At 40.7% G+C, this 27,200-nt stretch overlaps 1 protein-coding gene across 1 annotated transcript in view; it reads left to right on the top strand.

The window, feature by feature from the left end:
* The window catches only part of LOC112571803 (synapsin-like), a 40,127-nt gene that overhangs the window by 9,853 nt on the left and 3,074 nt on the right, over positions 1–27,200 (top strand). Inside the window, 11 exon segments of the mRNA XM_025251102.1 lie at positions 6,429–7,462; positions 8,035–8,209; positions 8,212–8,242; positions 9,569–9,579; positions 9,582–9,625; positions 13,208–13,299; positions 13,913–14,063; positions 15,896–15,985; positions 19,992–20,054; positions 24,384–24,526; positions 26,570–26,644. Coding sequence (XP_025106887.1) covers positions 7,382–7,462; positions 8,035–8,209; positions 8,212–8,242; positions 9,569–9,579; positions 9,582–9,625; positions 13,208–13,299; positions 13,913–14,063; positions 15,896–15,985; positions 19,992–20,054; positions 24,384–24,526; positions 26,570–26,644 — 956 coding nt within the window. The 5' untranslated portion in view covers positions 6,429–7,381.

Raw genomic sequence — 27,200 nt, 5'->3', positions numbered from 1 at the left:
GAGACAGGAAGTAGTGTGCGCACGCACGTCGTTGTCGATGCATCAACGCCACACTTTTACAACCACCAACGACACTTCTAATGGACTACCGACTCTGGTCACATGACCAGCAACAACCACTTCTGTCGCTTTTGTTAGCCCACGGCCTTTCGGACATCTTTACAATTGAAATCCTGTCGAACTGATTAAATTCTGGCTTTGAAATGCAGGTCGACTGTCTTCTATGATTTTCTAAGTTGTTTTTTTTTTAAATTTGAAAACCAATTTTGGATTTAAAATTTAACTTTTGCACAGTCACTACTGCGAAGAACAAAAGGATGTGGCCGTGCCCTTGCGCGCAGACAGTCATCCATCAATGAGTATCCGTGATTGTGACAGTCCTTCAGCCACTCCCACCCAACTCTCCCACCACATCATGTTTTATGTGGATATGGGGACAAACTATTTTGTCCAGTCACTTGGACACTCAACCTTTCGTAAGAAAGAAGCCAAGAAGCTATTTTCCACCTTGCGAAACACGAAGTTAAGCAACCGTTAGCTCACTTTATTAACCTCACCGAAAATAACTCACAAAAAAAAAAAATTAAACAAATCAACCGATGGCCTTTAGCAAGTACGGAGGCTATTTTTTCCCCTTCCCCGAACGACCGAGTGAGAAATTTTTTTTTAATAGATATAATTTGTTGATTGGAGAGAGAACTGCAATTAGCCGGGAGTCATACCACACAGGGCGACAATAAATTGCGAGAATAATTTGAAAGAAGCGAGCAGTCGGACTCGTTCTTGTGCATCCTTTTAGTCAGAAATGCCAGCCTCCGCCAGGGAAATTATTCCTGTGTCACCTTGCATCATTCACAGGCCATAACTGGCAGACTGGCCAAGCAAGATGTATTAGACTGATTTTTTTCGTCTACTGTTTTTTTTTTTCATCCTTTTTTTCAGTCCTTTCACTTTCTTTACTCTTCCACAACCACAATTTCTTGTGAATTTTTATAACCCGCCAGCATAAAAGATGGTGTTCAGAAAAGAAAACAATGTATAGTTTAGGCTCAAGGGGTCAATTGCTCTCTAAGGCCATTAAGGTCGGGTTGTTAGAAAAATTACAATTTTCTTGATGGAAAACTGTGTTTAGGGATGCAGTGGGGCGGCGCAGTCAATAATATCTCGACTTTGAAAGGTGGACGGTTCGATGTTCCCCTGGGCCTGTCACTGAAAACCCACTGCCATCTTCACACATTTATCAGTGAAAGCAAAAATGCAGTGGAAGGAGAGGGAGTTAGGTTCCCAAAGGCCGCGCATTTGACACAGTAAACCACTTTCAGTTCTCTGTACCTTCAAAAAACCTTCTATAAAAACCTTTGAATTTTTTTAAAATTTAGTTTACGGATGGCTGGACTAGTAAACGAGTATATTCTCCCTTGTACTACATACATGTACAGTTAAAACGATGCAAAGTAGTACTAAAGACAGATTAGATAACAGTTTGGTGAATACATAAAATAATTGAGGAGAATTCGGACAAACACTTGATACAGTTGAAGTCATGCAACTGCTGAGTAAGCACAACAACAAAAGACATTTCTAAAAGAACGACCACCACCACTGCCTATCACCGCCACGACACTCCGTAAACGATCGTTGCAACATGACGGAAACCGGCAGTTTATGTCCAACGTCCCGGATGTAAAAGACCTGGTGGCCTTCTGATAATCACCGCCTGGCTTGCAGCACGGTGTCGTGGCTGCCTCACGTTACACTGCTTGCTGGCAGCACGCTGACTTGATGAAGTGCTGCTGCTGCTGCTGCTGTTACTGCAGAGGAGGGAGGCAGGACTGATCCAACGAGCGAGACGAACTGTGCTCACCCAGCCGACGATGCCTCAAAATCAAACGGCAACGACGACAATTTTCCCGTGGGACATTAATGAGATGTAATGGGCACCGTGGGCACTTCCGGGTGGATTCTTTGAGGGAAAAAAAGTCAATCGATTTGGAAAAGGAAATTAAAGAAAAAAAAGACTAAGAAGATACAGATCCTCTGGTTTTCGCAGATATAAGACAATTGAAGGCTGAGTACAAAGAGTCTGTTGTTGTTCTGTCCTAGATATTATATTTCACAGCGAGTGAACTTTTCTCAGTTTTTAAGCCTTTAACAGTCGTAGTTCTGACCTGGGCCTTGAGAAAGAGGTTCGGTGGTATCAAAAGGTTACAGAGGTCGACTCTCTTGTCCTCGTGAACTCTCAACTTTTGGACTAGGTGTTACCTTCAACATTAGAATTTAGTTTAAGCACGTGATCTTTACGCCAATAAATACAATAATTTACTAATAGTCACAACACATTGTTGTGAGAAAGTAGTGGCAGAGAAAAGTTTTATTAAAATACCAGCAAATTTAAGCTTAATTTCAGGATCCGTTTCCTGGCAACAAGTGAAAATTGTCATTTAAGATTTCACATTCGGATTTGTTTGTGATTAAACGGTTTGTAGAAGTTTCATTTCGTCGAGTGAAAGGAAGGAAAGAAGACTGATATTGAGAAGCGGGAAATGATAGAAGTGAAAAAATTGTCAACCTTCTCTCTCTCTCCAGTTTGTAAAACTATTTACGTTTCACAAGGTCTTGGAGACAGAGGTAGAAATTTTTGAAGAGAATCTAATCAAGTTGGTTAATTTAAATGTCGTACTTTTGCTTTGCTGCTCATCTTTTAGTGAAGATTATACGATTTTCTATATTGTACAAATATTTTATAAGAAATGCTTTTCTAATGGATGACTGGCAAAGGATGCATTAAAACTAACGGAATCAACTCTACCTTAATTTGCACGACAACAATTTTATTTGTCTCGACTTCTGTGCTCTAAGCAGCTTGGATTGTTCCTTAGCAAAGATCAAAATAATGACAACCGTAGGTCTCAAATTCCCTGTGTAAAGGAAAAACCCTGAAAAGTCGAGTGAGTAGCTTAATCAGTGCACCGGGTGGTGAATGATCTGTTCCCACACATGAGATGGAGTCCTTGTCTCTATCATCACTGACATCATTAAGGTCTAACAGCACCAAAGAAACTGGAAAATACACTGTAATGCATCTGAAGACCTGGAAAACAGGTTTTTCTTGCAGAAAATTGTGTTATAAGAATTATTATCTTGCTTTACGGTATTGTGGGCGAGCCACTTTGTCTGTAATCCATCGACAAGTTGTCGCTTACCACGCTGTGGAGCAGAAGGACATTGTTGCCAGGTCCTCAGGATGAACTCACCACATGTCCACATGGCTGTTGTTGAAGTAGGTAAAGATGGTGGAAGGATAGGACTGGGCTCTGCCTTGTCCTCGTCGTGTCCCTAAACAGTGAACCACTCACCTTTCATACTCCTAGGCCACTGCACTGCACAACTGTGTTCTTTAATTGAAAGATCGCCATTTGAACTACCGGCATAAAAATAAACTGCAGCAGTTGCTGGGAGACAGCGGTTTTGGTAGCTACAGATTTTAAAAAAGGATTCACGTCTTTTCAAAAGAGACATATGCTCTTTGGGTGAAGCCTTCTGAGAGTTTCCATTTGATGGAGTCAGGACAGATTAGGAGCAATTTTTATCTCCTTGTGGAGGATTCTATGCAAGTGTGTTCATTTATTTATTTTTATTATTTTTTTGTGCCTAGTAATTTCACTGTTCGATTCTGGAGCCACTTTTGAAATGGTTATTTCTTAGCCAAATGAAGACCTTTCATGTCATGCAGCCGCCATCTTGAAGGGATAGCTACCTAACGATGAGCTGGTCATTGGCATCCCTCCTCTCGTCCCCCTTCCTCACACTTCTCATCTTCTCTTTTTCTTTCTCTCCAACTCCTCTATTGTCTTTTCTAAGTTCTTTTCCATTTCCTACATTCTTGTATCTTCTGTCCCATTTTGTTCTCATTCTATTACAGCTATCGACATGTTGTCCTCTTCACGACACTCTCACATTCCTCGATTCATTATCTACATTATTTTAAAGTTTTTTCTTAAAACTTTCCTTGCAGTAATGTGCTTCGTGTATTTCTCATTTAACAATAACAGACCGAGAAACGATTCCTTCAAAATGTGACGAGTGGAATAGGAGTTAAAATGTCAAAAAATGTTGATTATCATAGTGTTAGCGTGTCACTCATTGCATGAAATAAAGATAATGTTGCTATTTCACACAAATATGCGTTTATAGCTTTTTCATAAATTAAAATCTCACTAAAGATTTTTTTTAGACAAAGATATTCAAAGATATTCTTGTAAGCTATCAAATATTAAAAAAAGTCCACTACTCAGCAGACAAGCAAGCTAACAAATTTTTTTCTGGAAGAACAAGAACTGGAATGACGGTGATCATGGACAAGCACTATCATCGATGTCAGCAGGGGTCAAAGGAGTAAATACGATAATTAGCTTTATTAATAATCTTGATGAATACAATCACACATTCTGTCAGGTTCGTGTCATTTCAAGGATCCACGATGTCCCGGTGGGACAAGGAGGGGAAGAAAGGGGCAATGAGTGTACGCGGAGGAACTTGACTCTGATGCGATCTCTGTGCTGGCGCAGACAACTCTACGGTGAAGCAAGATGGCGAATCGATTACTTCCGGCGACTTGGCGCAAAAGCCAGCACGGCGGTGTTTGTTCAGCCGCCATGACCGCCCGGCGCTGCTCGTCACGACTGGTAATCCGGGCGATGCCACGGCTCGCGAGGGGGCGCCTCGGTCTGAACACGTCGTCAGAAGCAGACACCACTGGGACCAACAAGTATTACTTTCCCATCCCCTTAAAATTTCTGAATTTCATTTCAATGTTAGCCTCCCTTTTTGTTACAGTCTGTGTAGAAGTGTAGAAGAAATATAGTGAGTGCAGCGGCGGTGTACTGGCACGCCTACCTCAACATTTAATAATAATAATAATAATAATAATAATAATAATAATAATAATAATAATAATAATAATAATAAAATAATAATAATAATAATGCAGAACATTTATACAGTCATAAACTCATTGCTCATTACTCTATAGAGTGCCAACGGAAACACAGAAACATCACACACCGTAGGTAGGCATGTGAACTCTGCTCTCTGTATACATGGACACGCATGCGCGCACACACACGCAAAATAGACATAATCAATGCATTTGATGATATTTTATATAGTTCATGGACGGGTGTGTATAGGTAATACAAGTTTGTGGTTCAACCTATCTAGAAATTGTAATTACTAGAAAGCCTCTTCTTGAACAAAATCCTTAACAGTGTTGTTGAAGAAAAATTCTTAAAATCCTGTCAACCGACTTCACATGAGACTATATTTTAAGCTAATAGACTAAATAGCAAGCTAAATATACACTAAAAGGTCTACTAGGTGCCCTAGCCTTATCATTGTGAGCGGTCCCGACACGCTAAACCCTCGTCATCGTAGACGAAGTAGTCCCAATGATGTGAACACCATCAAGTCTGTGAACACAGAAATCTGCTCGCTGCCCACAGCTAATGATTCAGCCCACAGAACCCTGGGTAATTTTCTCCCGCCTCTCAGGCTTATACCGGGGGCTATCGACCAGTCAAATTCATTATCAAAGATTGTGCAACGCTTTCACCGAGGTTTCTTTTTTCTCCTTTGGACCCGACAAGCGGACAGGATGTGTGTGCAGTCCCACACGAGGCTGCGTGGGAGGGAGTTAGGTTAGTAGAAGAGCATCAAAGAGCGCGTGTGTGGGATGGTGGTGGGAGAGAACCTGAATTTACTGCCGAGATAAACAATGGTTGTTTACAGAAGTTAATTTCCGGAAGTGCAGGAGGGGTCACGTGTCTTGTCAAGTCCTGCTGTGCATCTTATTGCCAAGAACCACAGTCGCCCAGACAGGCGCAGCAGCCGTCAGTAGTCCTTGCTGCATCACCACCGCAATCAGCTCCATCCTTAGAAACTAGAAATAATAAAAAAACGAAGCAAGTCATTGATGTGTGTATGTGTGTTACTGCGAGTGTGTGTGTGTATATATATCTGTATGTACACATGCTTATTGATTTGCATGCGAGAATATTTGTTGTGTGTGCACGCATGTGAACTCCTTGCAACCAAATTTCTATTCATTATTCTGAGTAAAAGCAGACCAGGCATTCATGATTAATCCCTTTTTGTCACATTCAAGCCGATTCCTTTTTTTTTCTTCCTTTACGATGAATGTATTTATCTTCTACTCAATTATCTGGAGGTAAAAAAGCAGCTTCCCAAACAGCCACTCACTCCACTCAGCGACAATAATACAACCCTCGACAGTAAAACGGAATATTCTGTAACATGAAGCGGTCTCTCGTGTAGTTCTGAAGCAGACGACCGACCGACCGACCGGCCATCAAATGATCGCACGAGCCTCGATTTACGAGTTTATCACCAAATTATTTGTTTGTTTACAGGTGACGCGACTATGATGACGTCTGTAGGAGAGTAAGTACAAGGGCGGGAAGAACGTCCAGGTGAGACATTGCTGTGACGTGTAGGTGACGTCGTCTGTGTGTCTGCATTACCTACACCAGTGTCCCAACCACCGACATCTTGAGATCAGTCCCACGCTATCCAGTCTACAGAGAGAGAGAGAGACAGAGAGAGAGACAGAGAGAGACGAGAGAGAGAGAGAGAGACAGAGAGAAATAAAAGCTCCATCAGTTCCGCTATATCCAGCTTCTAAGAGCGAAGGAAGTAAAAAGTAAATCGATCAGCAGCAACTTGGAGGCTGCTACAGGAAGCCGAATCCATCAGAACGTGCAGCAGGCGGCGCAAGTAACGGTTAGCGAGGGTTTGTTAGCTAATTGTAACGAGAGCTCGCTCGGCACTCATGCCAGACGCCAGCCTCACCAGCATCCAACAAGCCGGGGCTCCACGGTGAGGTGTTCAGCTCATTAGAAAGATACCTGGGAGGTCTGTGAGAGGAGGAGGACCCTAACTGCTGTTTGCCGAAGGATCGATGCTGTTTGATCGCGGGAACCAAGAGAGCACCGATCCTGAAATTAGCGACTTTTTTTGTGGTGCTCTTCATCATTTGCTGATGTCCTGACCAGATTGCTGCACACCATACCTTCACATCGTCGATAACACATCGGCTTGGCAACCACATTTGTTTCACGAAACTTCAAGTAGTCTGCTCCACGTGTCGTGTACCCGGGATTTGCTGAAGAGGGAATCAGAGTGAAAGAGGACAAAACAGTTTTGAGAGTGTTTGGTGAAGAAGTCGTGAGAGGTCAAGTGAGAATGTCAAGCTGGTGACAAACATCACAAACTGTCAAAGAAACCAGAGTCTGGCAGGAGGTCTACAGTCTAGAACAACTACAACAATTTTGGTTTTGACAGCCTAGCTTGAAGACCCTCCACCATGTCGTTCTCCAGCTTCAAAGACAATTTCTCATCTGGAATGAGTTATCTCAGGCGCCGATTCTCCTCTGGCGATCTACAGGTAAAAATAAGCAAACAAATAAATAATAAATAAATAATAAATAAATAAATAAATAAATAAATAACCAAACTCTTTACATTAAAATAAACAGAAATGACCTGAATATATTTTGAAGACTCAGGCAAGGGAACATTTAACCTTACCGATCAGTCAGTTGTTTGACACTGTTTATTTGTTCTTGTTTATATCCTTTACTTGTTACTTGCTTATATTATTTTGTACGCATTGTTTTTTTTTATATAGGCAGCATGGATAAGTTAAAGGGGAAATAAAACTAGAAAACTTCGCAAAGACATTCAAGACAGTACACCATACCATAGCCAGCAGCAGCACCAGAAGAAGAAAAGAAGAAGAAAAAAAAGAAGAAGAAGAAGAAAAAGAAAAAAAGAAGAAGTCAAAGAAGTAATAAGATCGGGAAGCAAGACAATATTTAAATAATACAACAAGCATATTGAGGTTGAGGAAATATTATTGTGCTCATACTCTGTGACAAGGCCTTGCCATGAAATATTGAGTGATAATGAAGTTGAGGGGAAGCTTGATGATAGTAAAGTGTCGATGATCGATGACAGGGGGAGCTTGAGGACGAGAGGCAGCCACCGCCGCCGGTGGGCAAGAAAGGTCCTTCCCCCAGCGCCCCCAGCTCACCCTCCCGCACCACCCCGGCCACAGCCATCGGCCAGCGCATCTTCTCGGCGGGGTCATCGGGGTCAGGCAAGCCGGCCTACAACAAGGACCGCTGCAAGATACTCTCATCATCGACGACCAGCACACGGACTGGTGAGTAGTCTGGCCCCTGTGTTCTCTAAAGATACCCTATCTTTCTTTGACTCTTTCTGGCGTATGTCAGTAGTTTCTTTCTTTCTTTTTTTTTTTCTTTCTTTTTTTTTTTTTGTTTCTTTCTTTGTTTCTTTCTTTCTTTGTTTGTTTGTTTTCTTTGTTTCTTTCTTTCTATGTTTCTTTCTTTCGTTGTTTCTTTCTTTCTTTGTTTCTTTCTTTGTTTTTCTTTTTTTGTTTCTTTCTTTCTTTCTTTCTTTCTTTCTTTCTTTCTTTCTATGTTTCTTTCTTTCTTTCTTTCTTTGTGTCTATTGTTTGTTTGTTTCTTTTTCTTTCTTTCTTCTTTTGTTTGTTTCTTTTTCTTTTGTTTCTTTCTTTCTTTCTTTCTTTCTTTTTGTTTTTTCTTTCTTTTCTATGTTCTTTCTTTCTTTGTTTGTTTTTTTTTTTTCTTTTTCTTTCTTTCTTTCATTCTGTTTCTTTTTCTTTCTTGTTATTTTTCTTTCTTTCTTCTGTTTCTTTCTTTCTATGTTTCTTTTATCTTTTTTTCTTTGTTTCTTTGATTCTTTCTTTCTTTGTTTCTTTGTTTTTTTCTTTCTTTTTATGTTTGTTTCTTTCTTTGTTTCTTTCTTTGTTTCTTTTCTTTCTTTCTTTCTTTCTTTCTTTCTTTCTTTCTTCTTCTTTCTTTCTTTCTTTGTTCTTTGTTTCTTTTTTCTATGTTTCTTTTTATCTTTGTTTGTTTTTTTCTTTGATTCTTTCTTTCTTTGTTTTCTTTTTGTTTCTTTCTATGTTCTTTCTTTCTTTCTTCTTTCTTTGTTCTTTCTTCTTTCTTTCTTTCTTCTTTCTCTTCTATGTTTTCTTTCTTTGTTTTTTTCTTTCTTTGTTTTTTTCTTTCTTTCTTTGTTTCTTTCTTTGTTTCTTTCTTTCATTCTTTCTTTCTTTCTTTCTTTCTTTCTTTCTTTCTAACACCTTAGACATCTAAAAGACAAGACCGGACGCACACTAACAAAGCTAGCTTTTTTTTTAAGTCTTTGTAGTAATGCTGTCGGAAGGCGGTACTCAATCTCGTTCAAAGACAGTTTTATGAACAGCAACCGAGGTGCTAATGCAAGCTGATGGTCTTCTTGAGCAATTAAAACCCAGCGCGGTGCTTACAGACCTTGTTTAGACTGCTTAATGTTGAGGCAACACGAGAAAAAACACTATTCACGAAAAAACTGCCAGGAGACTGGTACAACTACAGGACACACACACACACGCACACACACAGGCAGAGGAGTCGGATAACCAGCATACATAAAAGGGTCACTTAGTTCATTTCCGATGTTTCAGGTCCAAGTACTTCAAGGGAAGAAGATCTTTGGTGATTGGGATGTACGAGTGGAACAGGTAAGCAGGGGCACATAATGACCACGATATATGATATATATGTGTGTGTGGGTGAGAGAGAGAGAGAGGAAGAAAGAAAAAGAGATTAGGGAAAAGGGAATACTTAGCAAATAGAGAGCAGGCATGGCCAAGCCAAGGCTTATTTTTCAATACTTGAAGAAAGAATTTATCTGGAGAGCATGCACCTTAACAACGGAATGTTAACTTGCATCAGTCTCCTCCTAACGACCATCCAACTGAAAAACATCGCAATGGGTCGAACCTGTCCTCAACGCGTCATCAAAACTTAGTTCCAAAGTGCGCGTGGAGATGAAGTACAGTTGAACTCTTTTTTTTGTTTTTCTTGCTCGCTTATCAAATTTCTTCCGCACAACTAAATGATTTCTGGTGTGGAAACAAGCAGACATCATCAGGTGATGGGTGTGCACAATAATCGCGACTTGAGCCCAGACTGAGCGGGTGCTTACAAACCATCGACGTAGGTTGTGATCAATAGTGGAGGCATCATGACAGTCTCCTTGTCTCGTTCCTTCCTTCTCTGTCCTCCTCTTCTGTGAACGCATGATACTAGACCCCTGCATGGTGTGGATGATGTCACAAGTTTGGGTTTTATCTTCTAGGCGCTCTGTAAGAAAGCCGATTTTAAACAGGTGGCTTGTCTCGAAAAAATCCTTGATTAAAAAAAAACTGGAATGAAACTGTTTGGTAGTACTAAGGCTTCGAGGTTCTTAAAGACCAAGCTGAATGGTTGCGTTTTTTTTTGGTTTTTTTTTTTTTTTTTTTTTAGGGGGGGGGGGGGCAGGGGGGGGGGGGGGGGATATTGGTGGATATAGGCGATATAAACCTAACCTTTAAATTTTAGCTTCCAAAACTGATCCGTTAATTAATTATCTGTTACCAAAGTACGTGATTCGCACCTGCGATCAACGAGCGCCGCTAACAGTGTACTACGTCACAACATTGCCAGCAGTCAACACCAATGGCAGCGACAGTTCGGGTTATTCGAATGTTGAAAGTCTGCATTTCTCGTGCTAAAGCAGCAGTTTTTCAAAACCACGAGAAATGCAGACTGTCAACATTCGAATAACCCGAACTGTCGCTCATTCTCTCTCTCTGATTGGTGTTGATTGTTGCCAATATTGTGAGTGGTGTACCAACGTGACGTAGTACACTGTGTGGTGTTGACTGCAGGCAATAATGTGAATGGTGCACCAACGTGACGTAGTACACTGTTAGCGGCGCTTGTTGATCGCAGGTGGGAATCGTAGCGGAGAATTAAGTAACAGATGGGTTTTGGAGGCTGACATTTACAGGTTAGTTTTATATCGCCTATATCTACTGATTTCTAAAAAAAAAAACCCACACACAAACCGTTCAGGCTGCTCTTTAAAGAAATCTGATTCGAAATTAATTGACAGACCGTTGTTGGCTTTTCTGGAAACTGTCCACTCAGCACATTAAAGCTCGAAACGCGATACTGTGTTGATATTGAATGCATTGCAACTGTATTTTTGTATTTTTCATCAACTGTCTACGTTGCAGTTTTTTTTTTGAACAGCTTTAATTCTTGCCCTGCTTTGATGTAAAAACTGAGGACGAAGGCGTCTGTCTGTGTCATGTTCCGTATTAGTTTATTTGACATTACGAGTGACATTAAGATGGACACGTGGTGGCTTCAGCAAGTTGTGTTACATAGAGTGTATATATATAGGAAGCAGTTCTGGTGAGCATTAGACTATTTCTTACTCTGACAAGAAAAGTAGTAAAGGAACAAAGGAACAAGGAGTGTGCTTAATCAATGCAAACAAGAGGTAAAGATATTTCTGGCTCAAGAGAATCGACACATGGGTGTACTGAGGACGGCATACATTAGAATAACACATGACAAAGTGTAATGGCAAACGACAAAAATTTAAGGTTAAACCATTTTATAAATTTAAAAAGCACTTACGGCCTTTCCTGGCCTGGCAGCATTTTACACAGATAATAAAAAAAGGAGAATTAGCATATGGTGGGCTTGAAAGGACAGTCGATTTACAGAGCTGCTCATTCCACCTTGTGATGTTTTGTCACAATTCAAGATTTCAGATTAACGCAATAAAAGCAGAATTTCATCACGTGACCATATAACAAAATAATGAATCAATTTGTTTACTCCATAACACATATTAAGTACAATTTTTAGTCTTCCTGTCCAAACCATGCAAGCAGCCACCACTAACAAAGTTTCCAGAACAGTTCGCTCCACAGTCTGATGTGTATTTCCCAGAACGAGGCCATCCATGCCGAGTGGGTGCAGCGCGCAGCATCATCGAAAAAAAAAACTTGCGGAAAGCTTATAAAGGCAGTGACCGTTAAACAGCCTGCTGAAGCCTTGGAGTGTAAAGACATTTTTTCTTTTGTTCTCACCACGTGACAGCCTCCAAGGGCACAAGGTGCTCAAAATAGTGGCGACATGTTGGGCTCAGTTTATTACTTCAAACAAATTAAAAAAAACCAACTAATTATAACATTAAATTTAACATTTAAATTTAATTTAACATTAAAGGAGAAGCTGTTCTTACCTTAAATTCTCGATTTGCTTTATTGTTTAACAATAACCACTGTGAAAGTATTTACACAGCCAACGATGCAAAATATCCAAGCATGTAATCTCTCTTAACCCAGCCCGTCGCCATTTACCAATTCAGATTAGGTGAATTTTCCAAATATAAAACAGTCCCCTCTATAACACAATCTTGTGATAACACAGCCTATAATTGAATAACAGATCCCAAATGTTTGAATTTTATCTCGGTTGACGACTAAAAATAACCATAATTATTTTCTGGTTTCATTTTCGTCTTTTTTTATCCCCTTCAGTAAGAAATAAATCTAAAGGGAGGTAAGGAACAAATTAGTGACAAGAAAATCTTTTTTTTTTTTTCCTGGCGAACTTTTATGTGTGGACTTATCTCTCTGCCCTTTTCCCGAAATCAACTCTTAGCCTTTCGCAAATTTGTAGGCTGTCAGGTCTCGCGAAAGATTTTGCAGTTTTATGTTCCGAACCGTGATAAAATTCTTGAAGTCAAAAAAGCATGCAATATATTTCTTGCTCAGTTAATTTTTATTTATTTCTGTTTAGGCAAAAATCCTCGACCTCCACTTCTCACTAGCTAATAAACTGAGAACACGACAGACCGTAAAGTTTGAGCTTTTATACCTTCGACAACACGAGAGCTCTTCTTGATGTTGAGAGTTAAACCGGAAGTGAATTTGTGCTTTGGCCTCGTTCTAGAAAATTCGTCTGCAAGCGGTTCAGAGGTCAACATCTGTGATTTCTTCCCTTGTCTGAGCAAAAATCGCTCGAAGTCATTATACCCTACTCCCTGACTTGTGACTCGTCGGCTGATATCAACAAGTCTTTGTCTTGTCATAATTGCATTTTTAAAATACCGTGATTAGATTTTGTACAAAACCAATAATAAGACAACTGTTTGATTCCCAGAGTGTACAATTTCATTATTTTATTTTGCAGTTATTACCCCCTTTGCAATCGTGGAAAGATAGGTAAAGGTGTTTTGTTTCTCACCTGTTGGACAGGCGGAGTTCTCTGAGATCAACCTGGCGGCATATTCAGACAGCGGGACAATGGTGGACATCCAGGTGAACAGGAATGGAACGAAAGTAGTTCGGTAGGTGTCTATCTGTGTCTAGTTTAATATTTCTGTCTTTACTAGTCTATCATTTTGTCTGTTTATCTATATTTTTGTCTGCCTGGATCCTTGTCCGTCTTGTTGCTTTTGATCACATCCTGTTCTTCTCTCTCCATGAGTATTACAAATTTTCCAGATCACATTGAGGCTTAAAGAGGAAAAAATGTTTCCTAGGTAACGAAAGAACTTGTAATAAAGCTGATGCTCTAATGGGCAACTACATCTCACTAAGCAGTTCTCCTATGCTCATCATTCATTTACACAACCACCTGCTGTTAAATGGAATGTGTTCGTGTGAGTGTTTGCACGCGCACGCTACACCCGTGTATCATCTAAAATATATTTGAACAAGAACTTTAAGCAGAATTCTCTTTGAAATATCCTTTAACTTCAGATAACAAGCTTTCAGGTCTTCTTGTTCTAATGAAAAAATACTGTTACTTAGAATTAAAGCCACTTTTTCTAAAAAGGAAGCAGCGATCATAGGGATCTCCTGGAAGAAGTCTCCTTCTGACAGTCAAGCTCTGGCTGCTGGCGGGTGAAAAAGTTGTCATTTTTTTCAGTTTGCTTCTCGTGTTTATTTTGTGTGCAGATCCTTCAGACCCGACTTCTTGTTGATCAGACAGCACGTGCGGGACGCGCACGAAGACTGGCGCAACCTGCTGCTGGGTTTCCAATATGGCGGGATACCTGCCGTCAACGCCCTCAGCGCCACCTATAACTTCCTGGACAAGCCCTGGGTGGTAGGTTTGCCCTTGGTTGTATTATTCATGGTGTCGTGTTTTCTCTTTGCCACATCTTAGCCCTCACTTCACTCCTGCCTCCATGATCTGAGCGCCCTGTAAACAGTATTTTTAGCTCGCGCGGCAGCCATATTTTGTCAGGAAAGATGGGAGTGAGAGGAGGAAACAGGAAAGGAGAGGGAAAAGAAAAGGAAACATTCCATTTACACTGCTGGGCCTAATAAACATTAAATCCACGTGTGGAAGAATGAGGAGCATGCTGAAATAATGTCAAGTCAATGTTTGACGGGGTTTCAAGACGAAGGCACACACGAGAAGTGAACTGAAAGTGGTTCATCGTGTCTACGGCTTTGGTTGCGCTCACCCCTATCCCGCTGCCTGGAAGCTTCCAGGAAAAATCAATGGAACAAATCAATTACAGTTTGAAAGCCATTAGTCCAAGAAAGCTTCATTTGTTTTCTTGTTATCGTACAATATGGCAAAAATTCCCTTGTACATTGACTCCTCCCCCAGCCACCACCACCGTGGTGATGAGAACATATTATGGAAGACACAACCTCTACTCCAACACCTGAAAATAACTGCAAGACATAATAACACTGGCCCTAACCCTAGCTCATTCAAATACAAACTCTAATCCAAACCCTAATTATTGAGACCAATGATCTTGTTTTTATTCGATTTAACAAGCGTTGTGGAGTTTTGTGAGGTTGTTCACCCACATCGGGATGCTGATAATGAGCTGTCTCGAAGTATCAAACTGATAATGAGTGCCACCCCTAGTAACCCTGAGGTGTAGTGGGGTGCACTGCACTCACCGACACTGAACCAGAACCAGGGACGTGGAAACATCCCCTTGTTTATGACGACAACCATCCACCGGCACTCCACACACCCATACACCCCGAAGAATTTAATATTTATAGCTCAGGTTGTATTTGTGCAACCACATCATTGATTCGCTGACACATATTTAAGACTACAAGAAAAAGAGACTGGCACATCGATCCAAACATCCGGTGACGTCATCACAAGATGGCATGCCACACTCATGCACGCGCTGCTCGAGTTGGGATGGGCTTGAATGACATGGCGGGAATGGCTTACTCCTGATGTAGTGTGATGACTGCCATGATGTTAGCAAGGGTCAGGCTGCCCTCCCTTCCTTCCCCTCCTAACAAAGTCAGTTCGCGGATTTTGAGAAAGCTTTTGACAGCAACGACTGAAACTGTCAACGAATCCTGGAGGGCTGTACATCCTGTCAGGCAGGATGAGTCGATGTCCTACGCGTAAAGAACCAACATATTCATCCTCGGGTTGCTCTGTATGTGACATTTATTCGCATGGCCGGCCTTCTGAGGTTGTATACGGGTACCCTGCCCTCTTCTCATAATGCGAAATCAAATCTGGAGGAGAAGCACTTTCCCGCTAAACAACCAACCATCCTAGCTGGATGCTAAAGTGGAGCAGTTAGCTAAAGGGTTAGTGCGCTTTTCGAAATAGAATGCGGCTGCTTCGAAACCTGCTGGGCCTGTGGCTAGAAAACTTCCTGTCTGTGCCCATACAACAGCCGCTCAGCAAAATTGAGAATGCAAAGGTGACAGAAGGCAGTTGCTGCCCTCCGACTTTCAATGCTTAGACACAGTAAACACCTTCTTCTCATTGCCTCTAGGGCCAGTAGACTATAGAAACCATTACATCATCTTAACCTTTAACCTTCACATTGAACCTTTCCCAGAATGTCAACCAGTAAACGTATGTAAATCAGGTTGAATGTTTTATTGCTCACAAGCTAGAACAAGTACAAACTGTCTTGCCATTGAATCCCACAGTTTGCCCAGCTGATTCAGATCCAGAAGCGGCTGGGTAAGGAGGCTTTCCCCCTGATCGAGCAGGCCTACTACCCCAACCACAAGGAAATGGTGAGTAACATGTGGGTGAGTTGGAGTCCAATTTTAATCCAGCATTACTGCGTGTACAGACCATCTAACACTGGTTCTCGTCGGAACAGCGGGTCCATGTCTAGACGGCCTGGCCAAGCGGACAGCCTCCATTCAGACCCACAAAGCGCCTGGCCAGGCCATTTTCCTCCCTTTATTATTAATAAAATATATGGTTGCGTCCAGGTCTCTCGGGTATCGATCTACCCGCCTGGACGCTTCGCGGAGCAGCCCTGCACCACACAAGAACTTGTTCCTCACCCGCTCGGGGTTTGTCTTATAAGATTTCAGTCCAGATCGAGGCTGCCATGACTCCGCTGTTTTCGACCAGTCCCAGACCCTTAAAAAAAAAAAAAATTAAGCAAGTGTCTTGCCATGTGTAGCGCCACCTATACTCGGGTTGAGATTTCTGTTGTTTGCTGCACGCCTGCGGTGAATAGACAGTCGCTGATCATTGTAGTTGCTTATGTGAGTTTTTTTTCCCCTCCTCACTTCTTCCCATCAACCTCCACACTTCCTCCCCCCATCACAACCTCTTTGTTACTGACTGAAGGCAGGCAAGCAGGATGCACCAGGTTTCCTGGCACTGACAGCATTTATTGTCAGGTCTGTGATAGTTGGTGGGCAGCCAAACAGTCATACATAATATTGAGCAGCCTGTAGGATGTTGCTAACCGAAAATTGTGCAAATACACGCTGAAATAAATAAATAAATAAATAAATAAATAAATAAATAAATAATAAATAAATAAATAAATATCACAATTGTATTTTTACTTTTCTCTTGTCTCGTGCGGGATAGTTGACTGTTTATTTGACTTTGTTTCTCGTTTCTCCGAGGAAGCTCCAAAACCACCAGGACGGTTTCATTAGCTCCATAAAGAAATAAATGTTCCTATATATAATTCCCAAAATAGCTTCTTGAAACATTTGCCAGTATACATCAATACAGAGCTTCATATTTATCATGTAACTGTGTCTAGAATGCGACATTTAACAACAGAGAAGACTAATGGCTGGGTTTGACTTTTACCGACTTTACCTGCCATTCAAAATGAGTTTCCCGAAGCTTCTGGCACACACTGAGAATATCTCTCTGAAGATATGCTAAAATGTATTGAGGAAGAACTGGAATAGAAGTAGAGAGTGGCTTATCTACTGTCAGGTTATAATGCGCATGTCATGTTGGATGATCTCAGGACTGTAATGGAACCCAGTCTCCGAAGAAATGATCGAGTAGATATACGGGTTAAAGCCACCCGGAGTGTAAAACATTTGTCAAATATCTGAATAGGTTTCGTTTGTCAGAAGATACTAATTTCCAATTTTTTGCGGATAAATCTGATCTCTCCACAATGTACACGCTTTAAATTCTCTGTGTTTTTGTATAGAGATATCTTGATATCAGACCTCGTGATGTCACAAACGTTGACTGTTGCTACGGTAACACATAAATTAATTATCACGAGCTGGAAGCTCTGCCTCTGGCTGCTGCCTTCAGGGTCACAAAAAGTGAGAATTGTATCCGATCACAGCTCATTCGTGACAAGCTAGTCACATCACTAGGGTCTGTGAACTTCAAGTCTTCAGTCACCCACAGGCTGAGAGCACGAGACCTGAGGACACGTGACTTTTTGTCTATGTAATGTAGGCTTGATTTTGTACATTTATCAGTGCAAAGATGATGAGTCGTGAGGTCATGTGCTTACCTGCGCTGAGGCAACCATCACGTGACACCATCACGTGACTGTCTCGCTAGCCGTGACGTCATTAGCAGGCAGGTATAGTCTGACGAAGGGTCGTAACTCGTGATGGAGCATGAGGGAGTGAGTGAGCACCTGCGTGCGCTTTGTACATAAATTTAAGGTTTCGAGACACTTCAATTATCTTTGGAAATTGGATTTGCTATGTATTAATGTATGAAAGTATATTATTTAAATAACTGTTGAATACAAACGTTACTCTTGCCTCAAAGCTGTATATTAACTACATTTGTAGTCAGCCTGATTTTGTAAGACATCCTGGTATCATGAACTAATTCCATTGCCTTGAAGTAGTGATCTGTAAGTCTTTAGCATTTCATTTGTCGAGATGGTGACCTGTGTCACGTGACCTGCAATGCGTCCGGAGTGGTAATGAACTGATCGAAGTCTGAATGACTCTTTGCTTCAGTGACTAAGTGTTTCAGTCTGCGGTGTAGCTCGGGTAACGAGGTTCTCGCTTTTTGCCGTCTGTGGTAGAGGTAGAGGCGGTATGGGTGGTTCACTGTGCCAAGTCAGTGGCGCTTGTTGTGTCGTCAGCGATGTGTCACATGCTTTGTGAACTGAAAGTGTTTGAGCATAATGTAAATGTAATAAAAGCTAGTTATAATATCACAGTCATGTCAGTACTGTATCACAAAAACTGCTGCTGCTGATCAGTTGTTCTTTATCCCTGTGTTGTGGAGTCTGTACTTTCTAATACATGTATTTATTATTGTAGAACCCTCGCTTTCTGATAATTATTATGTTGTAGAGTCCTTGCTTTCTAATAATTATTGTGTTGTAGAATCCTTGCTTTCTGGTATATTTTAAGATCGCTGCTGTCTGCTAACTATATGTTGTAAAGTGATTGCTCTTTAACAATTATTATTATGAGTAATTGCTTTCCGGATAATAATTGTGTTGTAGTAATTGTGTCTAACTGTTGTTTTGTGACAAAACTATCTTAAATAAAATTATATTAATACTTTATGGTAAAGTAATTCACAGTTGTGATAACAGATTGTTGTTGTGATATTTATCTCAATTTTTATTTTGTAATTTATTCTCTGAATGAGTGGACTAGTTCTGTCAGATAAAGTGGCCGTGTGCCTGCTACACATGAGGAGATAGAAATCATGGTCCTGTCTCATAACTTTAGGGAGAGTACATTGAATGCAAGGTTTACTTCTGGTGTAATCTATTCCCCGGACTAACATTGAGAAATACAACATATCTTACAAGCCTGTCAATCAAACAAGACAATTAGCCATTATAACTAAAGAATTTTTCCTAGACTTTCAGACATGTTAATGTATAAACTTTTAAACCATTTTCTTCGAATTTTTTTATTTTAACCTCGCTGTAGTTTTTTAAAATGACATTTTCCCTTTTCGTTGTTGTTGTTTTTTTTTTTTTTTTTCTTTTGCATGAAGCTGATAAATAAATGACAGTCCTTTCAAAAAATAGTAGTGTAATAAAGAAATCTTGATAAAGCCTTCATCTCCAATGTTTTCCTGTGATGTGCATGTCTAGCAGCATATATCCTAGACTCAATCATAAATATTCTTCAAGCCTCTTTATTGTGTTGGCTTTTTTATGTGTGTTAAGTGTTCGGATTAATTAGATAATGTTTACGAAGAATTTATACTTCAATCGAATTTATGAAGGCGTGAAAGAACGAGTGACTGTTCGATTAATTTATTGAATCAATGATTAAATGCATGACAAAAGGTTATTATTAGTGACCAGTGGGCTGTAGGTGGGATAAAACTTAATCATTTGTAAATACTGAATGCAACAGGTTTGCTAAAACCATAATGTTAGAAATTAAACTAGATGTGAACATCATTGTAGGGCTTTGTTCATATTGTGTGGCATATGATGCTTTAGCTTGTTGACTTAGAGATTTGTTACCGTGGTAGAATAATACGAGGGAAATAAAGCTTTTAAATCAAGGAGGATCCGAGAGGAAGATAAATCATTTATATATATAACTTCATTTATTACTGTTCCACACTCTGAACATTGGAACTATCAGAAGACATCGAGTGCCAGGCTGAACATTGTTCATTAAGCAAATGTTTAATTACAACCTAGTAGACTCTATTCGTTCGTTTCATTTCGTTGTAACTAAAACTGTTCTTCTATTCGTCGCCTTACTTCTTACATAAAAACATATTCCAGTTCCAACGTAACTGTGAAGATTTTCTAAATTTTGTTTTTGTTGTTTTTGTTTTGATCGGCAGCTCATCACGCCCAAATTTCCGGTCGTCGTGAAAATTGGACATGCGCACCAAGGACTAGGCAAGGTAAGATGGTTGTCTTCTCTCTTAACACTTAGATTGGTACTGCTTTCATATTTACTATATCCTGCAAATGTTTTCTCTCTTCTCGCTAAAATTATATTCACAAGTGTGTGTGTTTGTGTGAGAGAGAGGAAGAGACTTCTGTCTTTCGCCTTTTCTGGTCACCAGTTCTCCACTATTCTGTTAATTCGTTTTCTTCTCTCTGACAATACTGTATGTTGAAGTGTATTACAGGTGAGAATAATTGCAAAAAAAAACAACCCTAAATTTAAGAATGAAATATGTTGATATTTTCTTGAACCAGTGCACTTCACAGTTGCACCTACACGCAATACATTCGGGGTTTTATTTGCTTGGCTTTTTATTTTTATTTATTTATTTTGTTTAGGGATCTTTGTTTTTTTATGGAGGGGGATTTTTTTTATTTAGCTCATCGCAAACAAGATGTATTTCATCGAGGCGGCTGCCATAATGTGTTTCAACGTGGACATAATATGCATTAGCGTTGCCCTCAAACACGTCCTTCACCTTTGACCTGAAGTGCAGTGCTCAGCATCCCTGTGATGTCGCATGCTCTTATCTCATTACCGAGGCCTTGGTGGAGATGGAATGTATTAGAAACGCCTCGAGAATCAAATCAATGTTGCTGTTGAGAGCCAGGCTGTGCTAGTAAACCTATCAGCAGCAGGAAGAAGCAAGGATGTAGGACGGGGGCTCGCTTATAAGGCAACAAGCCCGATGAACGATGGGAAGTAAGACTTCAGTCTGTGTCACAAAAATAATGTCCTAGCATATTTCGTGGACATCTACAGAAGAGAAGTAGAAGGTGTAAATCCCTCCATGAAGATGTTGCTCTTGAGCCAGTCGCTGAAAGTTTTGTTTGTTTGTTTTTTTTTTTTTGTTTTGTTTTGTTCGCGATGCGAAGTTAGACATTTACACTCTCAGCAGATGTCGCCCTAGAATAGTTACTGACAGTTGATAAACAATTGCACGATAATACTCAGTTTCTTGAATGTTTCCCAAATCTTTCTTAAGCTTTCATTACGAAGCAAACATTCTGATCGTCGAGAAATGTATAAACTTCAGTTTTTCGTCTCATGGAAATTACTTTGTATACAAGTCTCAGGCCTCCTCCACAGCCTCGGACTCGGGTACACCTTCCCTCCCTGCCCTTCCCTCCGTCAGACTTGCTGATTAGTACGAATGACAATAAGATGAGAAGAGGGTAGCAATTAGGACATGTAATTAATAGCTAAGAGTGGCAGAATACATCGACAATCATACCACAATCACACGCAACAGCAGTGACAGAAAAACAGACATGCAGGCAGGAAGATATACAAACAAAGGGTCGGAGGGGTGGAAGATAAGAAGGGATGAAGAAAAGAGATGAAGTGATGATTCTTTTTCTAAGAGGCGTGCCACCAAATACTGAATCGCCATGTTTCAAATACATTCATGAACCAGCGCTCAAATGTTAAACAAACCCCAATATTCATAATTTTGCTGACTGACTCCACCGGAAGTGGGGATCGAGCCCCACGTGACTGTCTCGTGGCGTGTGACAGGTGAGGATAGAATCAGCTCACGGCTTTCAAGACATCGCCAGCGTGGTGGCCGTGTGTAACACGTACGCCACTACCGAAGCTTTTGTGGACGGAAAATATGATCTGCACATACAGAAAATAGGGGGCAACTACAAGGCCTACTTGTGAGTGATCTCCCTTTTGTATCCAATGGCCTCCTCCCCGGACTCACTGCACTGCTCGTCTCTCGCACTGTGCTCCTAGATATTTAAATGTTCACCTGCTTCACACATATTCCTAACGGTGTTTGACGATGCACTGTCCAATGTTTACGATGTTTGTTTACACTGTTCACATTCTTGCATGCCATGTTGTATCTCTGTAGTCCTGTCCTAGAGACATTTAGCTTTGGCCAGGCCATTAATCTCAAGTTTTGTAGTCTGTTATCAGTTCGCACTCGTTCTGGCAGTTTAGGTGTAGATGACACACACCACCACCACCGGAAATCAGAGTTTGGCTGTTGATATTATTTTTGGGTTCTGTGTGTGGTATAGTGTTCTGTTTTCCTGTCTTATCTGTTCCCAACAAATCACCCGCACGAGAAGAAATTTTTGAGAATTTGTTTTACTAATTATTAATTCAACTTCGACTGTATCTGTATTAAGACTTTCAACTCAAATTTTTTATTACCGCCAGCTCATTATCACATTGTCGCAGCTACCCTCTCTCTCCATCCAACTCTTTCTCTCAACTTGTTCTCTCTCCACTTTTTGACCATCCTGTGACAGGCAATGTCAGACTTTAACAACATATTTAAAGAAGAATGTAAATTTGGTTTCACGCCAGTTAAGCACGTAGCCCCGAGAAAGGATAAGAAGCAACGAAGCAGTTAATGTTGAAGGCAGTCCTTCCAAATCCTTCGATAATCGCAAAACTATGTGCACGGGAAGGAAACGGGAAGAAATTAGGAAGAACATTTATAAAAATAGAGAGCGCGCGCGCACACACAAATGAACACTGTCACATAATGAAGGAAAGTTTCAAGTAAGGCTGGGAGGAAAACACAAAGACCCGAGTCAGGAAAGATAACCACCAACGAAGGGCGTAGTCAGAATAAAAACAGGTGTTTATCCGCCCCTGTGTGAACATCCTGATATTTAAAAAAAAAAAACAAAAAAACAAACAAAAAACAAACAAACAAACAAACAAACAAACTAGCTTACTAACATCGGCCATCTTGACTTCCAAAAAGTATGTCTATCTTCGTGAGGTCTTGACCCCTGTGGGTGTATATACTTGCGTATATGGGTGTGAAGAACGAGAAAGTAAACAGACATGAATAAGAGATAAGAGAGAGGAATGATGGAAAGTCAGACAGACGAAAAATGAACAACTTATATATATATATGAGAGAAAAGAATAGTAAAAAGGAGATTTAAAAATACTGACCAAGTCGTGTTCTCAATATCCTAGATGGCAGCACTGTTTACTGTAATCTTTCCAGAAACACCCCCTCCGTAGTTACGCCCCCTTGTCTAACATTTTGTCGCTGCTGGACGCTTGTGCTGTTCCCCCGCCTTGATCGATTGTCTCCCCACAGGCGCCAGTGTTTGCTCTTCTGTCCGAGGTTTGGTACAAGGCTGTTGTCGAGACTTGTACACGGCGAGGTCAACAAGACTTTCATTCCACCCGGCCTGACCGCATTTTGTTCCAACAACCGAGCTCGTGCACACGGAAATCACTCGCAAATGGAGTCCCCCATAATCTACCCCCAACTCCTTCCCTCAAGCAGCTTTTGACCCGTCGTCCATGACCCCTGGTGTGACCACCAGCTGTGCTTGTGATTGGTCCGTCCTTAACCATCGTATGGCTTCCGGTTTATCGATTGTTTGTTGGTCAGCGCATGCGTGTTGTGGCACTTCCGCTAGTGAGAGGTTGTGCAGGAGATGTACAGGCATACAATACAGAAACTCGCTAATCAGAGAAAAACTATCTAATTACAAATAGCTTAGTCACTAACTACAGACAGTGAATAACATCCGAGATATGTCAAAAAAAAAAAACGATCGTGGGAGGAGCTTTCCCTCCTGAAGCCTGTGCACAATCTCAGAAATTCCCACTGTCCATCTCCTTGACTTTTTCACTTGCTTTGGAGAGCTCTCTGTCTATATATATATTAAATGGAGAGGGAGGATTAGTGAAGGAAGAGTGGTTTTTTCACATTGCCTAACACTAGTAATGAATGCTGTCCAAGAAAGGCTACTGTCATACATTAACCTTTAACCCTGAAGCCGAAGTCTTAGGTCTGTTTTTAACCGGGTAAAGTGCCAAAGCTTCAAACCCTGGTAGTGCTCCAACGTTCCACCCTAATAAATATCATGGCAGACAACCTTGTCTTAGCATGTTGACAAAAGTTCAAATGTCCAAACGTTCGACTTGCATCATTCGTTTTCCTCTGACCTTTTCTAAACTTGGCCAATGGTTTGACGACTTACTCTCGATTAAGAAAAGTGTTTATCCCCACGAAGTTTTGGGGGGAAAATAGGGAACTTTACACTGTAACTACATACAAACTACATACTCGTTTTTGACATATTAGACTCAGATTATCACGTGGCCTCAAAAGTACCGGAGTCTACCGAAATTCTAGTCTTTTTGTCTCTCGCCTCAAACCTTCCTGACTGCTAGGAGCTGGAGCTTGTAAGATCACAAGAAGTTCAGGACCTGGTGTGGACTCTAGCAAAACTCTTCTCCTCCTCCCAATTGTTTGCCTTCTGATGACCTTCACCTTATCTGCCCTCGACAGGTTAGGGTAGCGTCGCCCCATGATTTTCAAGACATTGCCGGGGTGGTGGCGGTCACTCGCGGCTACTCCACCACAGAGTCCTACATAGACACCAAGCTCGACATCCACATCCAAAAGATAGGCAACTCCTACAAGGCCTTCATGTGAGTTACCTGTGTGCCTCGCCTCTCACCTCGTGTGTCGTCAGTCACTGTCCCGCCTACTCCATTCCTTGTCCCTCCCTTGCTCAGGTGCTGAGGGTCATGGTAGCGATGTCATACCACGTGATTACATACCACGTGATTACATTAGTAGGCAGCTCCTCGTCTACTCCCGTGGAAGGACAGTTGGACGCAGTTTTCAATTCCTTCTGGCAGCTGACATAAACCAAAAACGAAACAAACGAACGAACGAACAAACAAACAAACAATCAATCAATTTACACAAACAGACGGCGCATCAGACTTGCACACAACAGATCAAGCCCCGCGTACTAGCCACATGTTTAAACACATAACTGCAAAGCATGGATTAAAAAACGTAAGAAAACAAACATATAATAAACAGAAGAATAGACAAAGGGATCGACAGTCTATTGTCAATGAAATCACACCAGCGAACACACAAAGAAAATGTCAGCCGTTCACAGCATGAAACCAGCTTCTCTCCGCCGAAATAATGTTTGATTAATGCTATGGAGATTTTAGCAAACGAACGAAAATAATTACTAAGTAATATTTTAGCTTAGTACAAATTCCTCACTTAACCTGTCCAGTTAATTCTTGCTTAATAAATAGAGGTTGGCTGGTTAATTTGGCGGGAATGTGTTTCCCACTAGAGAAGATTTAGAACTATAAGAGGGAAAGAGGGGGAGAACATGACCGACCAGTCATATATAAGGTGCGATCTGAACCATGGGCTTTTGGCTTCAGTTTACAAGCCAGTGTTTGAAATACTACATCTGCCTCTTTAGTGTTTCCTTTTGATTCCTTCATTTCCCATCTGTCTGTTCCGCATTTTGGCAGTTTTTTTTTTTTTAGGGTGGGAGAGGAAGTTGGTGGTGTCCCCCTGTTCTCTTCAATTCTCTTATGTTTCCCTGTGGCATACCTGTCATCCCCTCTTTCTGTTGTAATCCAAGTTCAGGACACCTATGTGGCCGTATGCATGAAAGGAAGATAAGCCGCCATGGCGAGTAAGCCAAGGGTTAGCGGCTTATCTCAGTAGTTATAAAGTGGAGGTCCAGACCCTGCGGGTGTTACATTACTCCCGGGGTAGTTTTAAATCAGTGGCAAAACTCCTCTCGGGCAAATAACACAAGCAATATCCACGCGGTGTGGACAGTGCACCCTGACTACAGTGACAAAGGTTTCTTCTATTTCCAAAGTTTGCTCCCAGGAAATGACTCACCCTCACTTTGTGAATACGGCTCATGGATGTATTTGAGTTGTCTGCATGCAGTCACTTCATGTATATGTATACATATATCTATTCTGCTGCCTTCCTGTAACTTTGATATATATATATAGTTTTTTCTCATTCATTTATTTACAAATTCCTGTTTAATCTTGTAGCTTGTGTCAGTTGACCTTTGTTGTATGCACAAATTCCTCACACTCTTTTTACTTTATTGATATTGATAAAATGTTGCTATTATTGTTTACTTTTATTAATTGTTCTTGATGTTGTCTGCTACCATTCCCATTTTAGAGTTGATGGAAATATTTGTGCTAGGCTAGGTTAGTAAACATCTCAAAAACTGACAAATAAACAGCACCTCATTCAAAACCTGTAAGAACAGAGGACGCATGCTGCTTGCAACATATTTTCTTGGTTTTTAATTTGTTTATCGTGTTTGACCAGTCTCTCAAGTTCGGACATAGGTTGCAGATAAATGTGCAGTAAAACACCATGAGGCTGCTTTGACTCGGATATATTTTAAATAAATAATAAACATAATTTTAATATTAAATTGTTTTTTGCGACACACATTTCGTGAAAGTTGAAGCCAAGTTGCTGGGGAAAGTTAAAACTGTATAAAGTGACCAACACTTCGTGCGCACTTTGAATCAGTAAATACTGGAATGATGCTGTTTGTTTACTTACTGTTACTTCTGTAATTGTACAACATAGTTCTTCACTTGTCTGCTTGTTTAATGAAAAAGTGAAGGAAAACGAGATTCCTTTATAATTTGTTTGCTGTTGTCAAGGCGGAAGTCTATATCTGGCAATTGGAAGGCAAACACAGGATCGGCCATGTTGGAACAGATTGCCATGAACGAAAGGTAGGTAGTAATATTAGGGTCACGTGACAATGCTGACGTATGTAGACTGTCACAGATTTTAACACAACTGTTAAAGAAATATTAAATAACTGCTCATCGTTAGTCGCTTATTAGCTAAACAATAACGACCTGTCCAAGCTTTGCTTGTCTGTTAACCATTAGTACAGAATTTATTTGTTTTTATTTTTGAGAATAAATTATAAAAGGGAGACAGAGTAGTCTAGTGTCTATGTGTGCTACTGTTTGATGCCTGGTTTACTTATGGTTTACCTCTACTACTCTACGATCACTCATCAGCTGTTCTGCAAGACTGGGCACTTAATTAAGTGGGGGAGGTAACTAGGGGAAGAGAGAAGTGTGTGCCTGAGAAATGGAGAAGAAAGGAGAGGTAAATAGCAATGGGGAAAAAGGAATTATTTTTCTTTAAAAAAAAAAAATTGTAAGTCTTGGTTAACTTTATATGTCAAAGGGTTATACCTGTCACTGTCAAGTTTAATGGAGAGAAAACTACAGCCTGAATGGCCTATGTACTTTCGAGAGGATGTTGTTGTAACTG

Source organism: Pomacea canaliculata, linkage group LG9 (assembly GCF_003073045.1).
Source record: "Pomacea canaliculata isolate SZHN2017 linkage group LG9, ASM307304v1, whole genome shotgun sequence".
NCBI classification, from domain to species: domain Eukaryota; kingdom Metazoa; phylum Mollusca; class Gastropoda; order Architaenioglossa; family Ampullariidae; genus Pomacea; species Pomacea canaliculata.
Note: the sequence above shows the minus strand (reverse complement) of the source record. Positions and strands in the feature narration are given on the sequence as shown.